Source organism: Penaeus chinensis, chromosome 37 (genome assembly GCF_019202785.1).
Source record: "Penaeus chinensis breed Huanghai No. 1 chromosome 37, ASM1920278v2, whole genome shotgun sequence".
Lineage (NCBI taxonomy): Eukaryota > Metazoa > Arthropoda > Malacostraca > Decapoda > Penaeidae > Penaeus > Penaeus chinensis.
Window position 1 is genome coordinate 13,725,513 of NC_061855.1, and position 10,000 is coordinate 13,735,512.

A 10,000-nucleotide genomic window follows, 5' to 3' on the forward strand; every position below is an offset into this window, starting at 1 on the left:
TGGTCTCTGAGCTGATCTTGAGTGCTTTTGTTGCAGATATTTGAAGGAATTCCGCGTGGAGCAATGTAGCCTCTTCCTGCAACACAAGTGCACGCAACATCGGCCATATACGTGTTTTCACTGGCACTTCCTCAACCAGCGACGGCGGCGACCTATACGCAAGCGGGATGGTACCTTCAACTATTCCCCGGACGCGTATTGCAACAAATTCGACGAAAATACAGGCATTTGTCCTGACGGCGACGAGTGAGTGTCTGAACCTACCTTGTCGGCATATTCACGTCTTTTATCCTCTTTTTTATCATTTTCTGTCGTTGTAATCCCTCCTACTGACTCTAGGGTCGAAGGGAAATAGAAGGAGGGCACGTAGAAAGAGGAAGGAAAGGAGAGAGGAGGAGGGCAGAGTAAGGAAATGGGTCAAATCAGAGGGAGCGCGACAAAGGGGCGGCCGAGGGGGAGTGGTTGTGTTTGTAAACAAAGCGGCGCGAGAGAGAGAGAGGGACAGGTGCTGCGGCCGCGCCCCCTCCTCTTCTTGCTCGATTTTTCTGCTTCCTGATATCATTCCAAAGGTTTTGATTCAGTCTTTGTCATCATCTGTTATCGGTGCTTTCACAGTTCGTGGTTCAATAACATCTGAAAGTTCTTTTATTTCGTGTTTCGACTTTTGCGAGGACGGTAAAACTGCCAAGATGCTTTGCCATTTTTTCGCCTACCGTGAGTGGTTATTTTACCGACAGTGGATGAGCGATAGCTGAATGCCTTGGTAAAGTATCTCTTGTCATGAAGTTACAATATTTTTAACTAATGCTATAAGGGTCTCTGTTCTTGCTGCTTGACCATTTTCTCCAAGTGAAATGAAGACCTGAGGGTACATGTGTTGTGGCTGTTAAATTGATTTTTAAATTCTGGTAATTTACCTCTCAAGCCTTTTCATTATTATTTATTTATAATCTCTTCCTAATTATAGTTTTGACAATCTTTCTGTTCTGTTGTCTTTATTCCTATTTTTATTGACTTTGTTGGGATATAGATTCTGTTAGTCATTTTTTTTCTAAGAATTACTTTTTCATTTACAAGAACTTTTAACAGTTGTGATAGTATAGTAGTTTTGATATTTCATAAAATCAGATTTGCTATAGATCAATCCAGCAAAATTTGTACCAGATATCTTAATAAAATAGCTATCAGTAAAATTTAGTTAATATCATTTGAAGAAGTTTTGATGTACTTTTGTAAATATAGAAAGTATTTATTAAAATAATAATCTAAGTAGTTTGTCATACAATGTTTGATATAAGTGTTATTTTGTGATTAATTATATTTTTTTCATATTGAATACAAAAAGAATCTAAGCACGGTTTGTCCAGTAATCATTTACTAGTGATATTAATAGTTTTATTTGCTTCTCAATAAAGTAGTGTTGTCAGCTTCAATCTACTATGTTATTTGTTAGTGATACTTTATTTTGTTTTCTTTTGATTATTATTGTCATTATAATTATCATTATTATATATTTTTTTTATTCCAGTTCTTCTTACTGATCTTATTATTGTTTTTGATATTATTATAATAATAATAATAATTATTATTATTATTAGTACTAGTATTATTATTAATATTATTATAACTATTATTATTATTATAACTATTATTATTATTATAACTATTATTATTATTATTACTATTACTATTACTATTACTATTACTATTACTATTATTATTATTATTATTATTATTATTGTTAATATTATTATTATTAACATTGTCATTATTAATATTAATAATAACAATAACAATAACATTAACAATATCAACATTAACAATAACAATATTAATATTAATATTAATATTAATATTAATAATACTAATACTAATATTGATATTGATATTGATATTAATATTATTAATGTTGTTATTATTAATATTATTGTTATTATTATTATTATTATTTTATTATTATTATTACTATTATTACTATTACCATTACTATTACTATTATTAATATTGTTATTTTTATTATTAATATTATTATTATTATTATTGTTAATATTATTATTATTATTATTATTATTATTATTATTATTGATGTTAGTGTTAATGTTAATTTTAACATTAATAATAATAATAATAATATTAATATTATATTAATATTAATATTAATATTAACATTAATAATAATAATAATGATAATAATAATAATAATAATAATAATAATAATAATAACAACAACAATAACAATAATAATAAAATTAACAATTATATTAATATTAATATTAATATTAACATTAATATTAGTAATGATAATAATAATAATAATTACAATAACAATAACAATAACAATGATAATAATAATAATAATAATAATAATAATAATAATAATAATAAAATAATACTATTATTATTATTATTATTATTATTATTATTATTATTATTATTTTACTATTATTACTATTATCATTACTATTATTTTTATTATTTTGTTATTATTATTATTTGTTGTTGTTTTTACTTTTTGTTATTATTATTATTGTTATTGCTAATATTTATTATTATTATTATTATTATTATTGTTGTTTTATAATTGTCTCATAATTTTTGTCATTTTTATTGCTATTGTTACTATTATTATTATTGTTTGTATGAGTGATGATGGTGATAGTAATAATAATAATAATAATAATAATAATAATAATAATGCTAATAATAAAAATAATAATAGTAATAATAATGATAATGATAATGGTAATAATAATAATAACAACAACAACAACAACATTATCATCAATATTATTTTCATTATTATTATTGTTAGTAGTAGTAGTGGTAGTGGTAGTGTTATTGTTATTATTGTTACTATTATTATTATTATTATTATTATTATAATTATCATTATTATTTTTATTATTATTACTTATATTATAGTTGTAGTATTAGTTATAATGATTTTTATTGTCATCATATTTGTTGTTATTATTATCATCATCATTATTATTATATTATTATTATTATTATTATTATTATTATTATTATTATCATTATTGTTGTTGTTGTTGCTGTTGTTGTTAATGTTATTATTGATAGTCTGTTATGGTTGATATTATTATTATTGTTACTATTATTATTATTGTTATTATTAGCATTATTATGTGATTCTTATTTCTAATAATACTGTTATTATCATCATCATCATCATCATCATCAGTTATTATTATTATCAATGTTTATTGTTATTATCTATTATTATCATCATCATCATCATTATCAATAATCTATTATAATTATATTTATTATTATTATTATTATTATTATTATTATTATTATTATTATTATTATTATTGCCTGTGTTATTGTTACTGCATTTGCCATTACTATGCTTTTTTTATCACAATTATTGTTATAATTATTATTATCATGACTAGTTCTTTGTTATATTATCATTGTTGTTATTATTGTTCTTATTGATATTGGAAATAGTAGTAGCACTACTGGCAGCTATTGTAAGGAATCTATTAATTGGTATGGGCCTTTGCAAGCTCAGTTTTTTTTTCTCACCCTTTTTTTTTTTCTTTCTTTCTTTCTTTCTTTTTCTTTTTTTCCCTTCTTCTTCTTATTTATTATTATTATTATGGTTATTATGATTATTATTATTATTATTATTATTATTATTATTATTTTGTTAATATATACATATACATAATGTTATTGATATTATTGTCAGCATTATTGATTTTAATGGTATTTACATTACAAATAGCAATAAAAAAATATATGACCTATCCAAAAATCAAGTCTTTATCTCAATCATTCATATGATAGTTTAATGTTTGTTATTATTATCATTATCATCGTTTGTGTCATCATAAGCATAATCATTATCGTTGTACCATCATTATTATTATTATTATTATTATTATTATTATTGTATTATTTATTATTACTATTGTATTATTATTTTCTATCATTATTATTATTATCACCCTCATTATCATTATTGTTATTATTGTTGTTTTTATCTGTCATTTGTTGTTATTCATTATTATTTTCATTAATTGTTTAATATTATAGTAATCATCATCCACTTTTTTTTATTGTTATGATGATGATGATTACTATTATTACTATTATTATCATTATTACTATTATTATTTTTATTATTGTTATTTCTTATTTATTTATAATTATTTTTTTATTATTAGTAGTAGTAGTAGTAGTACTAGTAGTAGTAGTATCATTATTATTATCGTTATCATTTGCTATTATTATTATCATTATTGTTGACATTTTTATTGTTGTTCTTGGTATTGATGATGATAATATTATTATTGTTATTATTTTTTTTTATTATAATTATTATTATTATTATTATTAATAATAATATTATTATTATCATTATTGTTATTGTTATTATTATTATTATCATTATTATTATTATTATTATTATTATTATTATTATTATTATTATTATTATTATTATTATTAATATTAATACTAATAATATTATTATCATCATCATCATTATTAATGATTTTATTTGTAAATATTTTCTGTTATTATTGTTATCATTATTAGTATTAGTAATAGTATCATTATTATCATTATCATTTGTGATCATTATCATTTGTGATCATTATCATTTGCTATTATTATTATTATTATTGTTGTCATTATCATTATTGTTATTGGTGTTAGTGATAATTTCTTTATTATTGTTCTTGTTATTGTTATTATCCATTCAGCATCATAATTTACTATTTATTGGTATTCATCAGTATTGTTATCATCATCATTATCATCATCATTATCAATATCATTATCATTATGATTATTATTGTTGTTATTGTTATAATGGAGATAATAATATAATAATTATAATATTTTATTACTGTTATTATTGGTTTCATTAGTTTTGTTATTATTTATAATAAGAGTGTTAATCCAGTGCTGCTGGCTGGGTACTTTTAGTGTGTGCTGAATTTGTAGTTGTTGTTGCTGTTGTTGTCATTGTTGTTGTTGTTTTTTTGCACTTGGATGGCTCAGTGATATATATGTATATATATTTATATGTATATGTATATATATGTATATATATATATATATATATATATATATATATATATATATATATATATTTATATATACATTTATATATATATATATATATATATATATATATATATATATATATATATATATACATATGTATATATACACATATACATATAGCCTCTAGTTTTTATGGCTTTTGATATTGTCATCATTATCATCATGTGTTGGTGGTGATGGTGGTATAGTTATTACTATTATTATATTGGTGTTTCTATTAGATTTAATATTATCTTAAACACCTCGGATTGGTGTGTTTTGCTGACTACATGTGGGCCCAAGTCAGGCCATTAGGATTTATTTATTTATTATTTTTTTTTTTTTTCTATTTTTTTTTTTTTTTTTTTTTTTACATTTTCTCATTTTTTCATTTGATATGCTGTATCCAGGTAGTAATAGACTGTTTTCCTTACAGAGACTCCATATCATCTCCCTAGGCAGTCCATAACTCAGTCAAATACTAATAACAATAAGTACAATTTTGTAAATTGGCATTGGAAATTGATTCCTCCCTGGAGCCGGCACTCTTCCAGTCATGGCTCATAGATAGAACATTCCACACTCATTTACCAAGAAGAATAATGCAAGAACCCCGTCCTAAATGCCCACTGAATCTAATCACTCTCCAAGAGCTTAGAGTTATTTCCGTCACCCAGGCCCTCAGTCGAAATTCTCATGATAGCAAGCGGCGTGACGGCGAAAGGGAAGAGAGAGAGAGAGAGAGAGAGAGAGAGAGAGAGAGAGAGAGAGAGAGAGAGAGAGAGAGAGAGAGAGAGAGAGAGAGAGAGAGAGAGAGAGAGAGAGAGAGAGATAGAGAGAGAGAGAGAGAGAGAGAGAGAGAGAGAGAGAGAGAGAGAGAGAGAGAGAGAGAGAGAGAGAAGGGGATAGGATTTCACGCTTGCACCCCCAGTCCTCAGCCCAGATTCTCCCATTATGATTTATTTATGTCATCTGCCCATCAAACCAAATTTTTCCAAGACATGATGGTCACTTCATTCACATTGTAGGGGTTAATTATATCAATATGATTACACCTATGGAACACTCATGCTAAACAAGTAATGAATAATACATCAAAAGTGAAAAACAAGAAAAAAGAGGTGGTGAAACCCTTTTTGCTATATTGTAGAGCAATATAGCAAAGGCTAAAGCATATTTGTGTGTTTTTCTTGTATTTCCCGAGATACCATTGCTAGTATTAATGTTATTTTGATCACTATGATTTAATTGTTAGTTTTTGTTATCAGCATTATGTCACTATCACTGTTGTCCTGATAACTATCATCAGGTGTAATTAGTATCATAACCATCTTCTTTCATTGTTATTATTGAAGTTGAAGGTAATTCGAATATAACAGTTATTATCATTATTGTAACTTTCTCTATCAATGGTGAAAATTTATATATCTTCAGTAATACATTAGTTGTATCATTATCAATATAATAATTGATTATAATTGGTATTCCAACTTCAACTGTATTATGGCATTAGTATAGTCATCATTGTTTGAATTAATAGTTATTGTATTTACTTTATGTATCTTTTAAATTATATAAATATTTTAAATTATTTATTGATATATCAGTATTATTTATCAGTATGTATTATTGTTGACTTGATATTTTGAACTCATTTTCTCTACATTAATTTTATTTACATATCATGATATGGTTATATGGATACTATTATTATTGTATCATTATTATTATTATCATTATTGTTGTTCTACTACGACTACTACTATTTTCTTTATTATCATTATTATTGTTATTATTATTATTATTATTATTATTGATATTATTATTATTATTATTATTATTATTAATTGTTATTAATAATAATTATTGACACTGATATGAATGTTAGCATTATTACTAATAATACTGTTACTGTTGATATTAGTATGATTCTCATAATTGTATCTTAATTCTCCTTATCTTTATCATTATTATTATTGTCATCATTATCATCATAATTATCATCATATGTATTGGCTAGGGCTCTCTAATTCTTGTCCAGTAAGTGAGCACCCCTCCTTATCTTAATTGTTTGTTTCTAACTAATGCATGTTTCTAACACTCCCTGGGCCCAAGTCAGCCTGAAAATTAAAATTATGTGTAGAGCATAAAGTAATTGCACAAAAACAGAAATGAGAATACTTAACTTTTCATAAGTGAACATAATTTTTTTCCTCCTTTCTCTGTTTTCCTTTGATTATTTCATTAATCTCTGGGAATAGGTTTGTACAACTTCGTTGGCATTTAGAGTAATGGTTAAGGATCAAAAGGGAACCAAGTAAAGAATTTTAGATGTAGCTAGATTTCATAGAGACGTTTTCAAATGCCAAATGCACACATATTGGACCAGTGCATACTTATTGGACTTCTTTATCCTCTTATTGCTATTACTTGTATTTTTTGGTTTGTTAATTTAGAACTACCATTGATGTTATTTCTTTTGTTACTACTACTAAAATTATTGTTATTGTTGTTGACATCATCATCATCATCACTTATTATCACTTATCGTTGTTGTTGTTCTTATCATAATTACTGTTGTTTATTTTAATTTTTGTTTGGCTTTATATTTATTGATATTGACTGACAGTCATGTAACTCATTATTACTTATAATCATTATCATTATTATTGTATTAAGATCATAATCATTAGTAATCAGTGATAATTTTCAGGCTTATTGTTTACTTTTTCATGTTTTCATTTACAGATTTTTGTAATAGATGTAGCACCTCTGATTACCTGTAAATTGTCAATAATAGATAATGTTTCATTGTCTAATTCATTTATTCAAATGTTATTATTATATTTATTATTATAATAATAATAATTATTATTATTATTATTATTATTATTTATCATTTATTATAATTTTACAGTAGTGTTATTTTTCAAGCTTATTCTTGGAAATTTTATTGAAGATGATGATAAGATGTGAGTAGCCAATATAGTTATTAATCGTAGCAGAGAGCCAAGACCAAGATGAGAGGAAGAAGAATTAGAGGGAATTGAGCTTTTATAACTTTGTTCTCTTTTGTGCCCACAGGTGCCCTTATTTACACAGGACAGCAGGGGATACAGAAAGAAGATATCACCTAAGATATTACAAGACTGGGATGTGTGTTCATGACACTGACACGCGTGGGATGTGTGTTAAAAATGGCCCCCACTGTGCTTTTGCTCACGGAGTAGAGGATGTTAGGTAAGGAATTTCTCTCTCCCTCTCCCTCTCCTCCCTCTCCCTCTCCTCCCTCTCCCTCTCCCTCTCCCTTTCCTCCCTCTCCCTCTCCCTCTCCCTCTCCCTCTCCCTCTCCCTCTCTCTCTCTCTCTCCCTCCCCCTCTCTCTCTCTCTCTCCCTCCCTCTCCCTCTCCCTCTCTCTCTCTCTCTCTCCTCTCTCTCTCTCTCTCTCTCTCTCTCTCTCTCTCTCTCTCTCTCTCTCTCTCTCTCTCTCTCTCTCTCTCTCTCTCTCTCTCTCTCTCCCTCCCTCTCCCTCTCCCTCTCTCCCTCTCTCCTTCCCTTCCTCCCTCCCTCTCTCTCTCTCTCTCTCTCTCTCTCTCTCTCTCTCTCTCTCTCTCTCTCTCTCTCTCTCTCTCTCTCTCTCTCTCTCTCTCTCTCTCTCTCTCTTTCATTTTTTCTTTTTCTTTTTCATATTATTTCTCATCCTTTTTTTCCATGATATTTTCCTTTCATTCCCCCCCTGTTTGTTCACTCAGACAAATAGCTCTTTGGCTTCTCCTTACAGACCGCCCGTGTATGACATCCGAGAACTGCAGGTGTTAGAGATGATGGACCAGGAAGGGGTCAACGGTACTGGCCCAAACAACTTAGACAAAGAGAGAAATATGGTCAATGATGATCCAAAATGGCAAGGTGAGCTAGATCATGGGACTGAATGAATGAGTGATGCGTGCGTGCGTGCGTGCGTGCGTGCGTGTGTGTGTGTGTGTGTTAGTGATAGAGAGAGAGATTGAGAGACAGAGAGACACTGGATCATTTGTAGATTTATGAGTTGTAAATTGAGAGCATTTAGGTTGTTAGGATAAGTTTTCTGTGCTCTCTGGCATATAGGTAGATTTATCATATTTGTAAAATTTGCAAGGTTGCAAAAATGTTGTATGTCCCAAAACAAAAACTAGACACACAAAAGAAGAGAGGAGGCTTTGGCTGTTGTGTGGTAGGTTGGATGTAAATGTTGTCATGAAATTATTTTCTTTCTCCCTTTCCACAGATACTAGTTATGTTTTAGCAAATTATAAGACGGAACAGTGCAAACGACCGCCAAGATTATGTAGACAAGGTTATGCATGTCCTCAGTATCACAATTCTAGAGATAGAAGAAGATCACCTAAGAAGTATAAATATAGGTAAGTTTCTGTTTAATTTACCGAGATGTCTAAAATAGTATATGAATATATTCAGATTTCTGTCACAGCATGCATATATGACTATAGGTGATATATTTGTTGTGTATATTATTACTTATTAAATTATTGATTGATCCATAATCGTATCACTATGATACGATTATGTGAGTAATGTTTTTATTGTAGCATTGGTATTTATACTCCTGATATATGTAAGCAACAATCCTTGACCTCCTTTTGCTTTTCTGCAGATCAACAGCATGCCCAAATGTGAAGCACGGGGATGAGTGGGGGGAGCCTAGTAATTGTGAGAATGGTGACGCGTGCCAGTACTGCCACACCCGCACTGAGCAGCAGTTCCACCCTGAGATTTACAAGTCCACCAAGTGCAACGACATCCAGCAGAATGGTTATTGTCCCCGGGGAGCTTTCTGTGCCTTCGCTCACCTCGATCGTAAGTGCATTGATTCATGATTGGCTGCTTTGTGAAAAATCTAATTTTTGATGGCATATAT

General features: G+C 27.8%; 1 protein-coding gene across 5 annotated transcripts in view; it reads left to right on the top strand.

Annotated features, from left to right (window-relative positions):
- The window catches only part of LOC125045438 (RING finger protein unkempt homolog), a 32,371-nt gene that overhangs the window by 14,516 nt on the left and 7,855 nt on the right, over window positions 1–10,000 (top strand). For all 5 annotated transcript variants that reach the window (XM_047642685.1, XM_047642686.1, XM_047642687.1 and 2 more), the window contains 5 exons: window positions 37–246; window positions 8,167–8,322; window positions 8,864–8,991; window positions 9,350–9,485; window positions 9,737–9,939. In XM_047642685.1, the coding sequence (XP_047498641.1) occupies window positions 37–246; window positions 8,167–8,322; window positions 8,864–8,991; window positions 9,350–9,485; window positions 9,737–9,939 (833 nt within the window). The remainder of the gene's footprint in view (window positions 1–36; window positions 247–8,166; window positions 8,323–8,863; window positions 8,992–9,349; window positions 9,486–9,736; window positions 9,940–10,000) is intronic.